The sequence below is a fragment of the Schistocerca americana genome, chromosome 1, assembly GCF_021461395.2.
Source record: "Schistocerca americana isolate TAMUIC-IGC-003095 chromosome 1, iqSchAmer2.1, whole genome shotgun sequence".
Lineage (NCBI taxonomy): Eukaryota > Metazoa > Arthropoda > Insecta > Orthoptera > Acrididae > Schistocerca > Schistocerca americana.
In genome coordinates, this window is record NC_060119.1 from 190,400,051 (window position 1) to 190,423,653 (window position 23,603).

Genomic DNA, 23,603 nt, shown 5'->3' on the forward strand with positions numbered 1-23,603 from the left:
TCCTCTTTTCTTCTGGTGTTATGTTCATGATGTATGCAATTCGTTTCATACAGAGTGGGGTTATTTATTATGAAGCACATCAGTGAATATATGTACTGAGATGCTGCTGTCAGTATTTCAAGTCGTTTAAAAAGATTTCGACATGAGGTTCGTGGCGGTACACCACAAATGATTCTTATTGCTCTTTTTTGTGCTGTGAGGATTTTCTTTGCGGCAGGTGTATTGCCCCAGAAGATGATGCCATAACACATGACTGAATGAAAATAGCCAAAGTAAGCTGACTTTGTGATGGTAATGTCATTGAAGCGTGACAAAATTCGTAAAGCAAATGTTGCCGACGTCAACCGTTTTAGTGTTTGTAGAACGTGATGTTCCCAATTCAACCTACTGTCCACGTATACGCCTAGGAATTTTGATAAGTACACTTGCTTTATCATCTGATCATTCTGTGTGATAACTATTTCGTTTGGGTTTTTGTGGGTTGTCTGGAACTGGATAAAATTGGTTTTTTTCAGGTTTATTGAAAGGGAGTTAATACTAAACCAACCCAGAACTTCTTTAAGGATATCATTGACCTCGGATTCTAAGTCAGTAGCTGACACATTATCCACCACAATGCTCGTATCATCAGCGAACATTGTAAATTTACACTTCTTATTGATGGATAAAGGCAGGTCATTAACATATATGAGGAACAGCAAGGGCCCAAGCACTGATCCCTGTGGCACTCCATGCTGCACAATTCCCCACTCAGAGTCCACTGTATATTGTGATACACTATCTGAAACATCTAGAATAATCTTCTGTTTCCTATTTTCGAGGTACGATTTTAACCAGTTCCCTACAGGTCCTGTAATTCCATAATGACAGGCCTTCTTGAAGAGTATCTGGTGATCTACACAGTCGAACGCCTTTGATAGGTCGCATAAGACACCAATTGGCAGCCTCTTGCTGTTTATAGACTCTAGAACATCATTTGTGAATGAGAAAATTGCGTTATCTATTGAAACTCCCTTTTGAAAACCAAACTGCTGACTGTTAATGATGTTCAGGTCACCAAGGTGTGCCACAATCCTGTTGTACAGAGCTTTTTTTAGGACTTTTGAAAATGTTGTTAATAGAGAGATAGGGCGATAGTTTGACACATTTGTAGCATCCCCTGCTTTGTACAGGGGCCTGACAACAGAGTATTTCATTCTATCTGGAAACACTCCTTGTTGCATGGATGTGTTGCAGATGTGAGACAAAACTTCTGTCACTTCACTACAGCAAGCCTTCAACAGCTTGCTTGAAATATCGTCGATACCAGCAGAATGTTTATTTTTCAAAGACTGTATGATTTTTTTGATTTCATTGGCAGTAATGGGAAGCACACTTATTTAACTGAAAGGTACTGGAAAATTAGTTTTCATTATACGGGCAGCTTTATCTACAGAACCATGGCAACCTATCTGTGTTGAGAGAGTTAAAAAATGTTGGTTAAAGATTTCAGCAATTGCCTCACTATTAGTTATCTCTGAGTTGTCAACAGTTAAAACAATATTTTTGTCTTTGGTGTAGTTTACAGTCCCTGTTTCTCTCTTTATCACATTCCAGATTGTTTTAATTTTATTTTCAGAATTAGTAATTTCAGATGCTATACACATACTTTTAGAGTTTTTAATTACTTTGGCAAGAATTTTACAGTAGAGTTTATAATGTTTTAGCTGAGCAGGGTTGTTAGAAGTCTTTGATGCTATGTAGAGTTGTCTTTTTCTCTGACAGGAAGCTATGATGCCCTTAGTGAGCCATGGTTTTTTTGCAGCCCTTGCAGGTTGGACTCTGTATGACGTTTTTGGAAATACACTTTCAAAGATACCTGCTATCTCATTTGTGAATAAATTGTATTTTGAATTAGCAGTTTCTGCTAGATAAACAGGTGTCCAGTCAGTATGCTGAAGACATGATCTGAACGTTTGAATAGCTTCCTCACTTATTTTCCTTACTGTTTTCCATCTAAGTGAGGTGTCACTCAGAGGAATTCCCAAGCTGTTGAAAGTAACTCGTTGTCCGTCATAGTCAGACAGACCATTTATAACCATTTCAATATTAATATGGTTGACTTTACTCTGATCAACAAAAACGTTATCAATGAGAGTACTGGAAGAGGTTGTGGTTCTGGTGGGCGAGCTAACCACGGGAACAAGGTTGTACGTGCACATGAGATTTTCAAACTCCACCTTGCAGGGAGAATTAACCAAGAAATCTATGTTAAAATCCCCAATAACTCCGATAGAAGTTACATTATAGGAAAGGATAGGATAGATTGCTACTTACTGCAAAGATGGAACATTAAGCTGCAGACTGGCACAATTACAAGACACTACACAAAGCCTTCCACCACAGCCATCATATACAAAAGCAAGCACAACTTACATATACAACTGACAACTACGGCCAGAATGCCACATGGGGTGGAATCAGCAACATGGTGTGTGTGTGTGTGTGTGTGTGTGTGTGTGTGTGTGTGTGTGTGTGATCATGACTGTGGCTACAAGCTTTGTGTAGTGTCTTAATTGTATCTGTCTGCAACTTAATGTGGCTTCTTTACAGTAAGCAGCAGTCTGTTTTTTTCCCCTAAAATGTTGATATTCCTAACTGGAGTTTACATTATTTGAGTTGCAAGTTACATTATTAATGACCATATTTCTCTTAATTTTTGAGGAAATTCTGCATTTTTTTAGTTCAGGACATTTTATAACATACCCATATATTTCTTTTAGAGAATAACAGTAAATGGTAGAGAAGGGAAAGAGAACAACACTTTTGAACAGAATTCATTTACAAGTATACTGTTTTCCAAATTCAAGTCTTTTGGGAGGCCACCCAATAGTTTTCAAATTGAGTAAAATTAGGATGATTTGGTGATGGGAGCAGCAAAATATTACCTTTTGGAATATTCTGAAGAGTGAAGGGCCACTAATAGTCACAGTATCCCCATGTTTATTATTCAGTTAACGTAGTACATTCCACAGTCAGTTTGTATACTAAATTGGAAAAATAAGTGTTGCATGTAACACGAACAGTAGTGTGTTATGCATTTGAAAAGTAAATTCCTAAAAGACTTTAGTCATACTCACAATCTGCTGCTAAAGTATATTTAGAAAATGTGTTCACTTTCTGTACAGCACAAGAGTTGATACATTTGCTATGAGATAAATCAATGTGCTGTATTTATACTGATATATTAAATGGTAGGAATGTCTAAAAAGAAATGAAACCTCTCTTATGCACTGGTGGTGGCGATGAAATCAAATTTGATGATATGTATTGTCCGAATGTAAGAATGTCTTAGCTGCACTGAAATGTTAATGACAAATTTGGGGTGAGCGGGCAGTTGTTAACTGTCTATGAGAATGAACGGAACTAGTTTGGTGAGTTAAGTTTGTTATTCTGATATAACTGAAAAAACAATAAATATATGATTGTTTACAAAACAGAAATCACATAGGCCTATCAACAAAATACTAAAGACATTATATCTCAAACTTTAAGGGCTTAAAACTACTTTCACCCAAGAAAATAAAATACAAAGAATGTATGCTGCTGGAAGGAAGGAAAAACAGCATTTACTTCTCAGATCTGACTAATGGTGGAGAGGCAAGGCTTGAAATTAAGAACCCCAGGTTCATTTATAGATGCTGCCGTACGTGCAGAATAGATCATTCATTTATAGCAAGAACAAGATACATCACAGAATTGAACCCTGCAGCAGGCCAGGCCTATTCAGATTAATATTAACTATGTTCCACCTAACACGATCCTCTGCTTCCTATTATTTCAATACAAAGTGAACCATAGGCTCTCATACAGAGGACAATAGCTGTACATACAGATTCACTTTTTTGTTTAGTTTCATATTATTTTGAGGAAGACATGTACGCAATGCTAACAAATAGCATGACAAGGTGCCGAAGTGCATAAGATGCAATTAAGTACACTAGGTAAATAACAGTTTGTAGGATTGTTGTTTAAATTAAGGTTACTGAATGACAATGTAGCACTGACAATACAATGCGTTAATTGTAAGCTGACAAATTTCTGAAGAGGGCAATGGAGTGCAAGACACAAGCCTAGCCTGCTTGCTCACGGAACAGTGCTGAATACAGTCACTTTTTACTAAAAGTAAAAATTCATACAAATTCTTCTTGCAAGTGGAACACTGGTAAATACAGTGAACTGCAATAAAGAAATACAGCAGACATCGTCTACCTCCACAGTACTAATACTGCTAGTCCCTAATAATAGTCACAGCCAAAAAACTAACCATTATTAGCCTAGCCAAATCAATCCAGCTTTTACTTATTTTGGGCTAGGAAGTGGTATGTCAACTAAAAGTTAACACACTGTACACGGTGTTAAAACGCCAACACTAACCAGAAAAAGGGAACATAGGTAAAGAAGTTTCATCACTGCAGGCTAGAATTAAAGAATAAAACTGCATATAACCATAGGTTAATTAAAACTTTGCCTTGGAAAAGGGTTTGTGATACAATTTTGATGATTACTTTTAAGAAGCCCTTCACAAAATGTATAAACATGGATTAAACCAATTAATGATACAAAAATGTCACAATATACACAAGAAATAGTTTCTAGCTCGATTTTCAGAGTCACACAAAGAGGGGTGTTAGAGAGGGCAGGGGGAGGAATCAACATTACAGTAAGTATTTTATCTCCTAGATTTTTAAATACTCTCTCTCTCTCTCTCTGATAAGCATTATTCACATATTACTTGTAGTGATGCTGATTTCCAAAACAGTATATATAGTACATGCACTATGATACTGTAGAGCAATGCCGTAATGTTGACAGCATATACACCCTGGCAAAAACAGCGACAGCTTAAAAAAACGTAATACTTGAGGAATCGCATTTTACTGAATACATCCAAAAAATTATATTGGAATAGCACAAGCTTCCTTTACATTTCAAGTAAGTATTGTTGGCAGTAATTTCCATTATGTTTTTTTGGAGCACATTGGGGACACCTCACACGTATTATTCACTAAAACTAAAAATTGCAGTTTTTTGACTTTTCACTTTTCTAGCCGCGGTGCGATATATTTGATTTACTTCCAGTTGAATGAAGGGGAAAAAAAGTATTCCTAGATACTTCTTAAACTTCTGTTTACAGACTCCAATGTGAAATTTAAATTTGATATATACCTCTGAATCTCGGCCTGTGACGACTCCTATTGTTGGAACCATTGAAAAGAGTTGGAAGTGCATTACGAATTAATTTTTTCCTCTGATCACCAACAAACTGAGGTGGTCTGAACTGAGCCGAATCAAAATGCACCGAACATAGGCGGTATTTTTCATAAATGGCCGTTGCAGGTATGCCCTGAAGTTGAAATAGTCCAGTTCTTTCAAGCCATAGCCTGCACCTGAAATGTAAAAATTTATGAAACTCTTTACAGACTCTTCAATTAACCTAATCGCCTACCAAATGCAAGAGCTTTTGTATAACTGAAAGAATATTTCTGCCGTTATACACTTCAATTATACATGCAAAATGCAACGAAATGAGCAACATAGTACTGCCATAGACAAGAATTAGCAAGTTTATGACGAGTTACCTTCCTGCATTTCGCGGGAATCGAAACAAGCTCACGTTGTGTTGTCCTGGCTTGCTTCCACAAGCAACACATTGATTTGTACTATACATTCTAAGTGTCGTCAAGCTAAACCAGACTCTCACTAATACCAGGAACTATTTCTCACATTATCCTCCCAAATACGACACCTCTTTCTGTTTAGAACTGAGCGGTTTAACTAACCAAGCAAACATCTCTGAAAGAACACAGATAAACGTCAACTTTGTATCGATATTGACGCCACAATAGTTCGATCTATTGCGAGAATGAGAGTGACTGACGGAGGAAAGTATGAGCGAAGGTTTGTCCGTCGACACCCTTTTAGCGGTGAAAATGATGCAGTGTTTTTCTAAGTTTAGGACAAAGTTGCTATGATAACCCACATCTGAAGCTATGGATGGATTTGTTATCTTTCTAATAATTTGTACTCTGTTATTCTGCAGTGTGTCATGGTATGTATACATATAAAATACCCGTGTAAAACCTGACTGGACGTACCTGTCTTAAAATTATCTACATAGTGACTATATACAGCCTGTAGTTTCTCGTGTTTGTCAATACGTTTTGTAGTGCTAAAAGTAGAGTTAGTTTACTCTTCGTATTTGTTAGTACATTTGCAAGGTGTTCACAAACGATTTTATCAAAAATAAATCATATAAATTATTTCCAACTTGCTTTTCTTATATTTCCAAACATAACTGCTTGTACACTAGTAAGCCCCATCTAGATGAGTCATGCAAATGCCATTGGTTTAGGGAAATCTTAGTGTGGGTGTCAATTGATTTAAGTCTAAACATGTCAAATTTTCACCAGGCTCTTGCCAAAAGTTTTGGCATGGTTGCTAAAGAGGAAATTCAGTCTAGACGTGAGAATTGGACGTATTGGCATTCCTTACCTTACCCTCAAAGATGTGTTTCTGTCACGTCATGGTGTTTCAGTGGTAAGTTGAATAATACACCAGCTGTACCATATTGTCCGCTTGTTTATTATATATTAGTTATATATGTATCTAACATATGAAATATTGCGCGTCATCAGTACAAGAATTTTATTTAGTGTAAAATTACCTGAACAACTAAGTCTCCAAGAAGCAAGTAAGTTAATGTAATGTTATAATGTAGAATTTAAATAATGTTTCACATGTAAATGTATTCAAAGTTATAGTTTGTGCATAGTATCAGGATATTTAACTGACTAATAAAATATTCCATAACTCATGTTCATAATCAGTGCTATGACACACAACAATGCATTTGTAATTCACGTATGGGGTGTGTCCATCCATGCTGTATATTATTTAATCTTGTCCTACAATCCTTATGGGAGTGATATGTAGGAGTTTGTAGTATATTCTTAGAACCACCATTTAAAACTCATTCTTGAAACTTCATAAGTAGGCTTTCTTGAGATAGCATTGAGCTATATGTTGGTCATTTAGACACATGCAGTTGACTTTCAGCTTCCTCTCAAGAACACAAATGTGTCATTGGAATATATCAATTGAAACCACTTTAATAAGCTGAAAATATTGGGGTAGGTGTATAGATTTGTAACATCTTGCCGTAAGTCCAATAAACAAACAGATACCCGTAGCACAGACTTAAGTCTTCAATAATATATTCTTCTTCACCATTTACAACATTCTGCCAACACTGGAATAACTCTTTAATTCTGCTACTAGAAATCGTGTGTTTTTGGGGTGAAGAACTCATCAGTTCATGTTTGGTGGGCTTTTTCATCTGGAAAGGAAACTTGAAAGTTGTTGGATAGAGAATGGAAAACGTGGAAATCTGTGGGTGCCAAATCAGGTGAATAAGGTGTGTGTGGAATGACATCCCAACCCCACTACTGTTTAAAGTTTTTTGCCAGTCTAGTGCAAGACATCTCAGCTGTTGACAATAAATGTCAGCAGTGATGGTTACACCTCAGGAAAGCAATTCATAGTACACCACACCATCACTATTCCACCAGATGCATAACACTATCTTCTGTGGATGTGGGCAGGTCTTTATAGGGGGATTTATTGCTTTGTTTTGGCTCAACCATTCGTTTCTTTTCCTAATGTTAGTGTAAAGCACCATTTCCCTTCGCCAGTAATGATACAGACTAAGAATGGTCGGTGTTATTCATAAGCCAGTTGATAACGAGCAAGCAGAGATACACATATGACCACATGCCGAGTTTTATGTCTTTGGCATAGACCATGTGGTACCCATACACCCAATTTTTGAACCTTCCCCATTCCATGCGAATGTCATACAGTGGTGGAATGATCACAGTTCATCACATTTGCCGATTCTCGAGTACACTGATGTGGATCATTGTGGATTAATGCATTTAAATGATCTTTATCAAATCGTGAAGGTCATCCTGAATGTGGAGGGTCACTAGCATCAAAACGATTCTCCTTAGAATGAGAAAATCATTTTCTTGCTGTGCTCTGTCAAGTGATATTATCCTTGTACATGTCACAAATGTTTCTGCCTACCTCCACTATTGTCACTCCTCACTGAAATCAAACAGATGAATATGTTACATGTTCTGATTTCTCCACTTGGGGGTTAACAGAAACGTCAGATTTCACCCATCTGCTCTGATCAATGATGTCACCAATATGGCAGAAACGACCATTCACAACTACTACTCCCTTATCGCGACTACGACATCATTACATGAACATTACAACAAGCACAAAAATAGATTGAAAAACCGAAGTGGGGGTTTTTGGGTGGGGACAAACAAAAAAAAAATAAACACACGCCACTAAACCAAACAACAAAAACGACCTTCCCAAAATCAACTAAAAACAATATCCACTGGAATCGAACACTTCCCTTGACCTATATAGGTCAACAGAAACTACTGATACCAAGTCATAAAACAAAAAACTACAACCTTGTCCACAATCATCACTACCTCAAAAAACACAACAAAACAACAAAATTGGAATTGAAAACTTCCCTTGACCTATATAGGTCAACAGCAACTACCGATACCACACTGTAAATCTCAAAACTTTCACCACCACCACACTTAATACTACCATAAAAAAAAAACACCTAGCAAATCAAAATTGGAATCTAACACTTCCCTTGACCTGTTATCCTTACGACATCTCCACATATACCCGTCCCTCGTCCAAGACGCCAGAACTTTAGTAAGCCTCATTTCTTCACGAGACACTGAACACTTCACGACTTCATTCAAAAATCCGAACAGTTGCAGAAATTTTATTAGAGACAACACACTGTCTCACATGATCGCCGACAACCAAAAACTGTTGACATTGTCAGTCATATCCATACCTACCAAAGACATAAACAAAATAATTTACCAAAATTCTCACACGACGAACAGAAAGAAACTACAATAACGTCAACATAACAAAACCAAAATTGTTAACTGACTGAAAAATATTTTGCTGAAAGCACAGTCACCACCGATACCACACATGTGCAATGCAACCACGCAAATGAACCCCATATGCCACATAACACGCTTCCAATAACACATCACCAGAGAGAACCACCGACTGCAACAATGTGCCATCTATAAACATGCCACACACACAAACGAAACCAAAAACATGACCTAACACACAACACATGAAACAGCACCATCAATCACATCAACACGACACCCACAAACACGCCACGCTCACAAACTAAATTCCGTGCAATCGTGATGTCACACACCACAACAGCCTTACGTCACTGGTCAAAGCCGATGGGTGGAATCGGACACTTCCGTTAACCCCCACTTGGCACTCCTTTTCCTAGTGTCCACAGCTCCACTCACTACCTCCTAATGATAAAATGACAATATGTAAACTCAAATAGCAATAGTTAACTACAAATAAAAAGTAACAATCAATAAATAAACCAATAGCAACTGAAAAGTCAACATGCAAAACAAAACACTAGAATTTGTAATGCAGGTTTCAGAGTAGAAAATATGTCCAGTTGCAGGCATTAATCAGATTTGTATTACTGTGCCATAAACACTGAACAAACATCTCACAGTCATTACTATACAGTTGAGCACCTTCACAACATTATCCATTCTTCTCAATTTACTTGCTAACAGAATTCTGAAAGGTACCGTATGAGTTTTTATACAGTTTCGTCTTTTTCGGGTGAGCAATTGTTTGCAGCATCCAGGAACTGGAGACACTACTATTGTCATCCATTGTTATATAGAACTAATGTCTGTTGGCCCCACCAATACCCTCTAGCTGCTTTGACACCATGAGGTCATCAAAATAACAGACATAAACCATTAATTGCAATCAGATATTTGTGAGAAATGTGCCATAAGAAGTGTACAGAAACTCTTATGGGATCATATTTGTTCCCTTTGTCAACTCACATGCCACCACCACCACCACCACCAGCCCCTCACCATAGTGACATCTACTACTAATTGCAAACTGTAACTTGGCACCTATGTTGAGGATACTGGGAGCAAAAGCTTGTGATCAGCTTGTTGCACATTGATTGCTGGGACAACCTCGGCCCACTTCTCCCAGAGCAACCAGCTTAAAGTTCATAAAAGAAACAAATGCATGATGGGTTAATGTGTCACAAAAGTGATTTGAAAGTAAGCATCACTTTAATGTTTGAGTAGTCAAAAATAATGTCTTATTCCTGCAAAGTAAATATTATTGCTCTTACATTTTTACTAAGACTCTTGCTAGGTGAGAGACTCAGTACTTACAGCTATGGTGAGGCATCACTGAAGTGGGTGGCTCATTGCTGTAGCTCGTCACATCTTATGTCAACAGACAGGGGTGTCATGTCGGTAGGTTGGTGATGGGCCACAGGTATGGTGGCTTGATCCTTTCAAGTGACACTATCATAGGTTTGCCACTGTATACATTTACTTAGTATTTTTTATGCTTCAGATATGATAGGGGCCGGAGGACAGAGGCTGTAGTGGTGAGCAGACAGCATCAGTCATTAACATAACATGTGAGCACTTCTTCAAATCCTCGGTAATCTGCTTTTTGCATGTGTCCGGGCTTTGTTGGACAGTCTAGAGTTGTTCCAAAATTGTTAGTTGGTATTACTTTTTGGCAATGGAGGTTTCTGCAGTGGTGACGTCATCTTAGGATTGTGTGACTGTACATACTTTTTCATGCTGAAGCATGTGGTAGACTTCATGCACAATTTTTAGCTGTGAATTTATATCATTTTTGTCACTTGATATATCTGCAGTTTTAACAGGTAGTGGTAGCTGATTGAGCCAGTTATGATCCACTGTGTCAACCAAAGAGAACACACTACATTTGAAACACATATTAAACTTCTACTCCCACAAATGAGTAATTTCGTTCATGACTTGTACCTTTTCCATTGTGGTATTTTCACTTCAGGAATCAGCTTGTTCTTCTTGGTTAAAGTCCAATTTTTCGCTCTATCCTTAAGGATAAATTTAGTAAATATCTTAGCCATTATGGAGAGGGAACTGGTAGGTCTGTAGTTTTTAAGAATGTTTTGTCTCCATTCTTGAGAAGTAGAGAACGTGCAGCTTTATTTCACTTTTGGATAGTTGTATTTCTTCACAAATATTCTGTAAATAATCTTGATAATATGCTTGATAGTATTTTTCCTTTGGCTCAGTGTATAAGAGTCTCATAGCTGTAGCAGATAGATACTGATGTCATATTTAACCAAAAGCATGCACAAAATTGTACTTCATAATGCAACTAATGTAGTCTGGGGACAGTATTCTGACAGTGGAGAACCATGTATGGCGTTCCCCAAGACTAAATCTTAGGTCTACTATTGTTCCTCATATATGTAAATGACTATCCAGCTAATTTACAGCAAGCAGAATTAGTTCTTTTTGCAAATGAAACTAGTATTGTAATCAATCCAAGTAAACATACAAAAACCAGAGACATAGTAAACAGTGTTCTTAAAAGTATAATTGACAGGTTTTCTGGGAATGGTCTCACCCTTAATTTTAGAAAGACGCGACACTCATTTCTGCACATCTAGTGGTACTACTCTGATGATAAGTGCAACATATGGTGAGAAATACTAAATAGGGTGGAAACTTCAAAATTCTTAGGTGTCCTTTTTCATGAGAATTTGAACTAGAAAAAGCACATTTTGTATCTGCTAAAAAACTTAGTTCCAGCCACATTTGCACTTACTGTTCGAATCATTGCAAATCTAAGGGGGAGAGAAATCAGTAAGTTGGCATTTTTTTATATTTTTATTCAGTTATGTTATGTGGAATAATGTCCTGGTATAATTCATCATTAAGAAATAAAGACTTCATTGCTCAAAAACGTGATGTGAGAATAATATGTTATTGTGCAAATGATGCATGGAACATGAAACTAACTAACTAACTAAGGAACAAACTTCATCAGTAGAATACAAGCAGCAATGCTCTAGAAATGACAGATTTTCCAAAGGTTCATTCCTCACTAGTAGCTATTTTGTGTTGAAGAAGTTTTAAAATTCAACTTCCACGTCAAAACTTCCTTGGTTAAGTGTGTGTTTCTGAATTGTTCGTTGTAGGCCTACAAGACAAACATTTAAACATATCTATCTACATCTACATACATACTCCGCAATCCACCATATGGCTCGTGGCGGAGGGTACCTCATACCACAACTAGCATCTTCTCTCCCTGTTCCACCCCCAAACAGAACAAGGGAAAAATGACTGCCTATATGCCTCTGTACGAGCCCTAATCTCTCTTATCTTTGTGGTCTTTCTGCGAAATGTAAGTTGGTGGCAGTAAAATTGTACTGCAGTCAGCCTCAAATGCCAGTTCTCTAAATTTCCTCAGTAGCGATTCATGAAAAGAATGCCTCCTTTCCTCTAGAGACTCCCACCCGAGTTCCTGAAGCATTTCCGTAACACTCGCGTGATGATAAAACCTACCAGTAACAAATCTAGCAGCCCGCCTCTGAATTGCTTCTATGTCCTCCCTCAATCCGACCTGATAGGGATCCCAAACGCTTGAGGAGTACGCAAGAATAGGTCGCACCAGCGTTCAATAAGTGGTCTCCTTCACAGATGAACCACATCTTCCCAAAATTCTACCAATGAACCAAAGATGAACATCCACCTTCCCCACAACTGCCATTACATGCTTGTCCCACTTCATATCGCTCTGCAATGTTACCCCCAAATATTTAATCGATGTTACTGGGTCAAGCGCTACACTACTAATGGAGTATTCAAACATTACAGGATTCTTTTTCCTATCCATCTGCATTAATTTACATTTATCTATATTTAGAGTTAGCTGCCATTCTTTACACCAACCACAAATCCTGCCCAAGTCATCATGTATCCTCCTACAGTCACTCAACGACGACACCTTCGTGTACACCACAGCATCATCAGCAAACAGCCGCACATTGCTATCCACCCTATCCAAAATATCATTTATGTAGATAGAAAACCAACAGCAGATCTACCACACTTCACTGGGGCACTCCAGATGATACCCTCACCATCGAGGACAACATACTGGTTTCTGTTACTTAAGAAGTCTTCGAGCCACTCACACACTTGGGAACCAATCCCATATGCTCGTACCTTAGTTAGAAGTTTGCAGTGGGGCACCGAGTCAAATGCTTTCCAGAAGTCAAGGAATATGGCAGCCGTCTGATACCCTTCATCCATGGTTCGCAAGATATCATGTGAAAAAAGAGCGAGTTGCGTTTCGCAGGAGCGATGCTTTCTAATGCTGTGCTGATGCATGGACAGCAACTTCTCTGTCTCAAGGAAATTCATTATATTCAAACTGAGAACATGTTCGAGAATCCTGCAACAAACCGATGTTAAGGATATTGGTCTGTAATTTTGAGGATCTGTCCTTCTACCCTTCTTATATACAGGTGTCACCTGCACTTTTTTCCAGTCTCTCAGGACTTTATGTTGGGCAAGAGATTCGCGATAAATGCAAGCTAAGTAAGGAGCCAATGCAGTAGAGTACTCTCTGTAAAACCGAATTGGAATCCCATCAGGACCTGGCGATTTATTTATTTTCAACCCATTCAGCTGCTTCACAACCCCAGGGATGTCTATCACTATGTCCTCCATACGGGAATCTGTACGAGAATCAAACGGCGGTATGTTTGTACAGTCCTCCTGCGTGAAAGATTTCTCAAATTTAAAATTCCAGCTTTCGTTTTGCTGTCTTCCATTGCCAGGCCAGACTGATCAGTGAGTGACTGGATGGAACCCTTCGACCCGCTTACCGATTTTATGTAAGACCAGAATTTCCTTGTGTTTTCAGCAAGATCTTTTGCTAAGGTATGACGGTGGTAGTGGTTGAATGCTTCGTGCATTGCTCTTTTTACAGCAGCATGAATCTCTACTAACTTTTGCCTGTCCTCATTCTCCCGATCTTTCTTGTACCGCGAGTGCAACTGGCTTTGCTTCGTGTGCATTCTCCGAATTGCGCTGTTAAACCACGGTGGGTCTTTTCCATCCATAACCTACTTTTTCGGCACATACTTGTCCAATGCGTGATTTACAATATGTTTAAAATTTGCCCATAATTCTTCCACGTCCATCGTACCGGAAGTAAATGAAGTCGATTCATTTACTAAGTGGGATGCTAACAACTGCTTATCTGCTCTTTCTAGTAAGAATACTCTCCTAGCTTTCTTGACCGACTTTTTAACTTTCGTAACCATAGTCGTAATGACAACATCATGATCACTAATCCCTGTCTCAACACTGACACCGTTAATGAGGTCTGGTCTGTTCGTGGCTACCAGATCTAAAATATTTCCATTACGCGTTGGCTGTTGATTTAGCTGCTCAAGACAGTTTTCGGATAAGGTGTTCAAAAGTAATTCACACGTTGGCTTGTCTGTACCACCTGTAATGAATCCATAGACATCCCAGTCTATACTAGGTAGGTTGAAGTCGCCTCTGACTAATATAGCATGATCCGGGTACTTCTGCGATACAGAATGTAGACTCCCTTTGAATGATTCTAGAACTGTCACAGTGGAACCTGGTGGCCAGTAATAACACCCCACAAATAGCATGAGATGGGTTTCATACGATCGTCTTTTTCGAAACCCGTGCTGATTCCTACAGAGTAGATTTCTAGTCTCCAGAAAAGTCATTATACTCGAACATAATACATGTTCCAAGATTCTACAACTGATCGACGTTAGATATGTAGGTCTATAGTTCTGCACATCTGTTCGACGTCCCTTCTTGAAAACGCAGATGACCTGTGCCCTTTTCCAATCTTTTGAAACGCTGCGCTCTTCTAGAGACCTACGGGACACTGCTGCAAGAAGGGGGGGCAAGACGATTTTTGAAAATAAAACCCGTCCAACTTGAAAGTGGAAGCCCTTCTTTACAGACAATATAATACTACATGGTACTAATCACCAGAAAAAAATTAACTTTTCTGGATTGGAATTTTTGGAAAAAAAAAATTCTGAAAATTGTTAAAAAAAAATTCAAAATGCGGCAGTACAAGAACTTTGACAGATATGTCCAAACGGAGGATACCATTGTAATCCTAAAGCAATTATCTTTCAAATAAAAACACTCTAACAAAATGTCTAGAACTGTAACAGAGATATGGCATTTTAAAGTTTTTTCCGAAATTTGCATCCTCAAAATGGTGTTCACAGTGTCATCTTTGGAGGCCTGTATCTCGAGGCAGGAATTTTTTTGGAGAAAACAAGAAAATAAGTGTTTCTTACTTACTCCTGAATTTTAACATATGCTAAATTCAATAACATCAGAGACTATGAAGGTAACCCTCCACCCCCGCCTGAAGTGATATGGCTTATGCCAGCTGCAACTGTGGTGTCTGCAATTTTTCCCTTCCTGTATTCTGATGATTTTTGTATTTACTATTGCTCCTCCATTGTGGGTGTTGCTGAATCCTGGCTGCAGGGTGGCACACGAAAGACACAGTCCTGGGGTCTCACATACGGCTTCAGGTTTTCAGCCTCCATGACAAGCTTCATGCACTTGGGTCACCTTTGTACTGTCCATCTGCAACCAGATCTCTACCTCAATGACTAATTCATCAGTGTGGTGGAGTCTTATCACTTTCAGGGTGTGGTTTTCGATTCTTGGTTGATTTGACTTCCCCATCTTTGCCAACTTAAACAAATGTGCCGGTCACATCTTAACACTCTTTGCTGCCACAGTAAGACCAGGCCATTCTACACTATGTGGCTATATAAAAGTCTGATCCTGTCACAGCTTGATTACAAGAGTCTGGCATATGGCTCACCATCACCTGCAACATTGTGAATGCTGTACCTGATTCCATTGTACGGTCCAATTTGTGACAAGTGCCTTTCAAACCAGTACTGAGAACAGCCCACTTGCAGAGGGCAGATCTGGTGCCAACAACTGCTGCTCACCTATGCAAGACACATTCACTGCCAGCCTGAGCGTCTGAATTATCTTGTCCTTTTTCCTTGTAGAGTGATGCATCTCACACAACAGCGTCCCAGGACTGTAGTCATCATTGCAGTTTGCATTCAGTGCTTCTGTTCTGAACTCCAGTTTCTCCTACTATGGCCTGCCATCACGGAGCAGTCGCATATGCTCCTGTGATGTGTATCCATCCTCAGATCTGTCACAGCCTGTTCTTTGAACTGAAAGACTCTGATGACTCCATGATTTTTTGTTGCCATTCCTGCCCATCTTTGATGCATTTCTCGGTTTGGAAGCATTATACACTGATGACTGTATGGTCAGCAGACAGACCAGTTTTGCCTACACACATGTAAAGTCAGTGAACAAGGCTCTGTACTGAATGGGTGCAGTGTATTCAGTGCAGAATTGATTTCCATTGTTCAAGACCTCAGTTATATTGTTCACTGCACTGGCATGACATTCTTAATTGGTAGGGACTCACAGAGTACTCTTCAGGCTATTGATTAGTGCTACCCTCAACACCCATTTGTTGTGACTATCCAGGATCTACTTTCTAATCTCCATCAAGCTGGACAATTGGTTGTCTTTGTCTGGACCCCCAGGTCACGTTGGGATCCCAGGGAATGAATATGCTGAATGGTTGGCTACCAGGAAGCCAATTTTGGAGGTGGGGATACTGTAACCAGACTTTCAATCAACTCTGTACCATCAATTGTTGGAGGCTTGTTACAAAGATTGGTGTATCCTGGTTTCTCTGAACAAACTGCAAGCTGTAAAGAAAGCCACAACCATTTGGTAGTCTTCCCTTTGTGCTTCACATTGGCCACACTTGGCTGACCCATGCCCACATCCTTTGTCCATCCAACTTCCCCATGTTGCTTGTTTTCTTGTGGTAATGGGACAGTTAGGAAACACTGGTCGAATGTGGAGCGTACATCTCCCATCACATAACATGACCTGGGGGCCTCCAGCTGCTTTCTGGGCAGAGCTATTCACTCACTTTCACCCTTTTACTCTGCACTTACTTCTACTTGTTTCTGTCTCCTGGTTTTATTGGTTCTCGGTTGCAGTTGGTTCATCAGGATTTGTTGTCCATATTTTTCCTCTCAGGACTTTCCCTGGCTTTTTGCATATAGAAAGGAGGGACAGATGACCTTGTAGTGTGGTGCCTTTAATCCCATAAATCCAGTTCAGTATCTTCACAATCTGGACTGAAGGTAAGGACACCTTCTCCTCCATTCACTTCGCATGGTCCTCCTCGACGCAACGCGTCACCTTCCTCATTATCGACCTCTTCTTCAAGGATGGTGACATCATTACCTCCAACCATACCAAACCTACCGTCCGACACCAGCAATACTTCCACTTAAACAGCTGCCACCCATTGGATATCAAGTGCCTTCCATACAGCCTAACCACCTGTGGTCATCACATCTGTTGTAAAAAGCAGTCCCTGTCCAGGTATATTAAGCGTCTTACTGACATCTTCACAGACCAAAATTACTTTCCCAATCTTGTACAGAAACAGATCCCATGGGCCTCGTCTCTCATTTTGCTTATCACATCCAACATATCCACTGTCCAGTCACAAAGGAGCATTCCCTTCACGTATCAGTATCACCCAGGACTGGAGTTGGCTGAATCACATTCTCTGCCAGGGTTTTGACTACCTCATGTCATACCTGATGTGAGGGGCATCCTATCCATTAGCCTTTCCATCTGTCCCACGGAGGTATTCCATCACCCACCAGACCTACACAGCATCCTTGCCCATCTGTACTTCATCTCTTCTCCCAACACTTTCCTACATGGCCCATAGCCCTGCAAGCAACATAGATGCAAAACCTGTGGCATACATCCTCCCACCATCACATACTCAAATCCAGTCACAGAGCTGTTCTATCCCATCAGAGGCAGGGCTATCTGTGAAAGCAGTCGTGTGATCTATGAACTAAGCTGCAACCACTGTGCTGTTTTCTACATGGGCACAACAACTAATAAGCTGTCTATCCACACGAACAGCAACCAATAAACTGTGACACCAAAAGACAGCTGGATCACTCAGTTGCTGAATATGCTGCCCCCACACAATGTGCTTCTCTTCACTGGCTGATTAACAGCTCACAAAATCTGGATTCTTCCTACCAATACCACTATTTCTGATTTGTGCAGGTGGAAACTCTCCCTGCAATTCATAGAACATTCCCATAAGCGTTCGGGTCCCAACCTTCACTACTCCCTGTCCTCCACCTATTTATCCTCTCCTTGCTACTACTTCAGCACTACAGAGCCATCTATTCTTTGACACTCCCCTTCCCCCTCCCCACCCTCTCACCAATCCTCCCTACTGCTCCTATCAGCCTTACCCTGGCCCCATCACATCCCTGCATGCTCTCACAAGCAGCACTACACCTCACCCCACCTCTAGCCTGCTATCCTTCCCACTCCCCACACCATGCCGCCTCCTGAATTGATTCTTCCATCATGCACAGATTTGTGTGTGTGTGTGTGTGTGTGTGTGTGTGTGTGTGTGTGTGTGTGTGTGTTTCTACTTCAAAAGAAAGCCTTTTGGCTGAAAGCTTAAATGTGTAGCAGTCTTTTTGTTGTGCCTGTCTGCAAGTTGGTGTCTCCTCCGTATGGTGAGCAGCAATTTAACCTTTTCATAATATTGTTGTTATTCCATCCGGGACTTAGCGTTGTTTGATTATACAAGTATTAACTGCATGTCTTTCTGTCTGAATTGATATCAAAATGAAACATATGAATTCTTACTGCTCCTGACAGTTGTTTATCATCTCAGGATCTCTTGAAAGATTTTACTGCTGAAATGTCATTAAGCAACATTTATTTTCAGGCTTCAACTGACAATAGCTTCTCCTCTACAAAAACGTTTTCACAGTGCTTCGATTATTAGAGAGGAGACTACTGAATCACCTTTGAGTGAAACACCCTATCCCCTGAATCAATCTTCCCCCCCCCCCCCACCCCCCCCCCCCCCCCACCCCTTTTTCACACACCATACTTCTGTAAAACTAAGGGTGACCACGAAACTTGGTAATAGTTAACAAATGTGCAGGACAAGTACTCTTCATTTTGATGTCACATCACAGTAAGCTTTGAGAGAACTGGCTTCTCCCATGCCCCAGCATGCCTGGTAACAACACTATACAAAAAGACTGCTGCGCTCTGGCTGTTATTCTACCTCTCACAGAGAATCCAACTCTAATCATACACATACCTGCTAAGGGTGTTACGTTGATATCAGACTATGTCTGCTGGCTGCTTCAGTTTCTATGTCAGGAAGTGCTTAACCGCATTGCATTATTATGGAGCTATGGTGAATTGGCTTCAGTGTGATATACGAGGGTCTTTTGAAAAGGCCTTGCAAGGTCCGAGAGATGGTACCACCGGCACGTATCGACGTCATGTTTAGTTAGTAGCATCTTTGGACGAATGCACGCAAAGTTTCAGAAATATTGCTCTATTTCTCTGTATTTGGCATTTGTGTGAATCAAGGAAGTCGAGTGATTGTCAAAAAATGGACGAAAAATAATTTCGTGTGGTGATTAACATTACTTTATGAAAGGCAAAATGCCTCAGGAGACTAAAGAGAAGCTTGATAAACATTATGGTGACTCTGCACCTTTGATTAGAGTAGTTTATGAGTGGTTTCAAAATTTTCGGAGTGGCCATATGGGCACAAGTGATGCTGAACGTTCTGGACACCCTGTGGAGGTTACGACTCCAGAAATCATCGATAAAATCCATGATATGGTGATGGATGACAGAAGAGTTAAGGTGTGTGAGATTGCTAGTTCTATGGGAATCTCGAATGAACAGTTACATAATATTTTGCATAAACATTTGGACATAAGAAAGCTCTCTGCAAGATGGGTCCCGTGATTGCTCACGCTTGACCAAAAACAGGATCATGTGAAGTGTTGCAAGGATGGTTTGCAGCTGTTCAGGAAGAATCCGCAGTACTTTAAGCATCACTTAGTCACTGTGGATGAAACATGGATACATTACTATGCTCCCGAGACGAAAAAGTGATCTAAACGATGGGTTACCGAGGGAGAATATGCACCAAAAAAGGCGAAGACCATTCCTTTGGCCAGAAAGGTTATGATGATTGTCTTTTGGGATTCACAAGGGATAATTCTCATCGACTATCTGGAAGAGGGTAAAACTATTACAGGTGCATATTATTCATCGTTATTGGACCGTTGAAAACTGAGCTGCCAGAAAAACACGGGTGATTGGACCAAAAAAAGTCCTTTTCCATCATGACAATGCACCAGCACACACCTCAGCAATTGTGTTAGCAAAATTAAAGTTGATAGGATTCCAACTTGTTTCGCATCCCCCCTATTCTCCAGACTTGGCTCCCTCGGACTACTATTTGTTCTCCAATTTGAAGAAGTGGCTGGTGGGACAAAGATTTTATTCCAATGAGGAGGTGAGTGCAGCAACTAATAGCTGTTTTGCAGATTTGGACAATTCGTATATTCACAAAGGATCAACAAATTAGAACAGTATTGGACGAAGTGTATAAGTCTAAAAGAAGACTATGTCAAAAAATAAAAAAGGATTACCCCAAACACGTAAGTAGTTTTTGTTTTTGCACAGATTTTTCAAACGCCTCTCGTGTAATAAAGAACAGATACAAGAATCTGACTAGTCTGTTTCATTGCACGACTTGGTGCTGCCATTTTCCCAGCGCATAAATTCACCAACAAGAATAAACCCAGATTCAGTGCACTGTGTCAACAACAGGATTTTAAATTCCTGTTGACATATCTGAGGAAACATTTTCCAAAGCAAAAGAGCTACAGGTATTCCATTCAATTGCCTGATAAGGATCAAATCAATTATATTGCCATCACATATTCACAAAAAGAAGTTCAGGATAAAGAAGTCTGCAGAGAAGCAAACATTGACTCGGATCACTTTCTTGTGCACTCAAGTGTTAAATTTTCTCCAAAAGAACACGTCAAGAGTACACGCTACAAGGAATTTGACACACAAAGGATTCAAGAAACTAATATGAAAGAGGAACAGTTCCAGACTATGATTATACAGTAAGCCAGTAGCTAACCTCCAGATGAAGAACTGAGAAAACCTAGGTGGGACTCAGTACATGAAGACATTTTGGAAGAATGAAACAGAAATGTGACAGTAAAAAATAAACAGAAACTAAACATTTTTTCGAGATCAGAAAGCGAATGACAAAATTAGACAGACAATGAGTAGACAGTGAAAGAACAGTATTAAGTAACTGAAAATAATGTTAATGTAAATATGGAAATCAACATAATTGAAAATAACTTAAATATTAATATAAATATTGAAATCAACATTGTGACTTTTAAAGGACGTTCAACGGAAGATTAGTGGATACACATCACAGTATCTCTGCTTTATAAAGCTGGATGGTAAACTTGCTCTGAAAATCACAACTTTAGGGAACTAGCATGATGTTTCTCTGAGACAAACAACTGTTGAACACCACATTAAGTATTTTCCGGGTAAACTCGTACACATAACGCTCTCAGCCACCCACCAAAGATTAAACCTACAAGCACATTCTTACGCTCAAAAACAGCAGAATATCTGGTGAAGATGATGTCATCACAAAGTTATGAAGCATGTAAGCACAAAAACACTTGGCGAACTTACAAAAATCGTATTGGATACTTGACACACAGAAAAACTACCAGAAGAATGGTAGTGCACACTCATTTACCCCCTTGACGAGAAAGGCAATGAGCAGATGTAAGTACTGCAGAGGGATCGCTGTCCTTAAAACCACATACAAGATACTCTCAGCACATTTGCTTCAAACAATACAGGGTGTACATATAGTCTGGCATCACTTTCAGTTACAGTTGTACAAGAACCAGACATTGTACAGATATCATACATTCATAATTTTGAAGAGAAAACCTGATTGGTTTTTTCCCTGTATACCGCCACAGCATAGTTTGGTAATTTGCTGATAGTCAGCACTAGTCACAAACATGACAAGTTCAGGTGCAGAGCGAGCTTTCTGTGTGTTGAAGTTCGACAAAAACAAGTGTGCTACAGCTGTTCAACGGATGTTTAGAACCAATTACGGTAAGAAGCCATCAACAAGGAAGACCATTTACCACTGGCACAACAAATTCGTTATGACGGGTTGTTTGTGCCTGGCAAAGAGTAGCGGAAGTCCCACTGTGAGTGAAGTGAATGTGGAGTGCAAACAAGAGACAGTCATAAGGAGTCCAAAGAAATCAATGCGTCGTGCATCCCGTGAACTCGAAATGGCTCCAGTGATAGTGTGCAACGTCCTGCAACAGAAGCTGTCTATGAAACCATTCAAACTGGAGCTAGTGCAAAAGCTCAATGACGGCAACAAAGACAAGTGTTTTGAGTTTTGTTTGCAGTTGCAACAACTGAATGAGGATGGGGATGGCATTGCTGATCTCTTAATTTTTAGTGACGAAGCCACTTTTCACACTAATGGCAAAGTGAACAGGCATAATTGTTGAATCTGAGGTACAAAGCATCCTCACGAATGCATGGAATTTGAATGTGATTCCCCAAAGGTAAATGTTTTTTGTGCCTTGTCATGTCGAAAACTGTTCAGGCCATTCTTCTTTGCCAAGAGCACTATCACTGTATATTCCTACTTGGACATGTTGCAGCAATGGCAGATGCCTTAAATGCAGTCGGACTCTCCGTTCATCTTTCAGCACAATGGGGCTCCACTCCATTTTCATTGTGAAGTTCGTGGGTACCTGAACAAAGAGCTGCCACATCGATGGGTTGACCGTGCTACAGAAGGGGACAGCTGTATCATGAAATGGCCTCCCTGATCACAAGATCTCACTCCGTGTGACTTTTTTTCCATTGGGACACATTAAAGATATGGTGTATGTACCGCCCCCGCCATGTGATGTAGCAGAGCTCTGGGAGAGAATATGGGAAGCGACTGCCACAGTCGACAATGCCATGCTGGGACGGGTATGCCAAGAATTCGATTACCTTATTGACACCTGCTGGGTGGCTCATGGTTTGCATATCGAATGTTTGTAAAACAAGCTTTCAGAGTTTCTCTTCAAAATGCAATGTGTATGACATCTGTACAATGTTTAGTTCTTGTGCAATAAATAATTGAAAGCAATCATACTGTTTGGTGTTGTAATGAATCGCTAATGTGTTGAACAAATAAATTGAGTTCCTGAACCACGTGTTGAAATGATCACAGTTGCACATTGGAAAAGCTGATCTCATGCCAGAACAATAAAATGCCTCTTGCATACATGTTTGCATCAGCTGTGCCCCAAAGAACCACTTGTGAACAACACTGTCGTGTAATCAATGCCTACTGTGACATATAATTGTGCAAGTTGTGACTTACCGGTGGCAAATGTGATCCTTATTCTGTGGTCAGATAATCTAGTATTGTTGTTTGCCCAACTTGAGAAGCAATTTGTCTTGGCTTCAGACAAGAAACTAAATGTAGTCATGTAATAGCTGCACTTAACAAGCAGATGGCTACAGAAGTACAATACATCATAG

General features: G+C 39.8%; 2 protein-coding genes across 3 annotated transcripts in view; one reads left to right on the plus strand and one right to left on the minus strand.

The window, feature by feature from the left end:
* The window catches only part of LOC124621289 (zinc finger protein 91-like), a 49,624-nt gene extending 43,792 nt beyond the window's left edge, over positions 1-5,832 (minus strand). For both annotated transcript variants that reach the window (XM_047147130.1, XM_047147129.1), the window contains exons 1-2: positions 5,622-5,832; positions 5,209-5,429 (exon numbers count right to left, since the gene is read on the minus strand). In XM_047147130.1, coding sequence (XP_047003086.1) covers positions 5,209-5,429; positions 5,622-5,710 — 310 coding nt within the window. In that variant the 5' untranslated portion in view covers positions 5,711-5,832. The remainder of the gene's footprint in view (positions 1-5,208; positions 5,430-5,621) is intronic.
* Positions 5,833-5,915: 83 nt separating this feature from the next.
* Positions 5,916-23,603, plus strand: part of LOC124585185 (protein KIAA0100) — a 323,014-nt gene continuing 305,326 nt past the window's right edge. The window contains exons 1-2 of the mRNA XM_047131392.1: positions 5,916-6,091; positions 6,453-6,579. Of these exons, the coding sequence (XP_046987348.1) occupies positions 6,033-6,091; positions 6,453-6,579 (186 nt within the window). The 5' untranslated portion in view covers positions 5,916-6,032. The remainder of the gene's footprint in view (positions 6,092-6,452; positions 6,580-23,603) is intronic.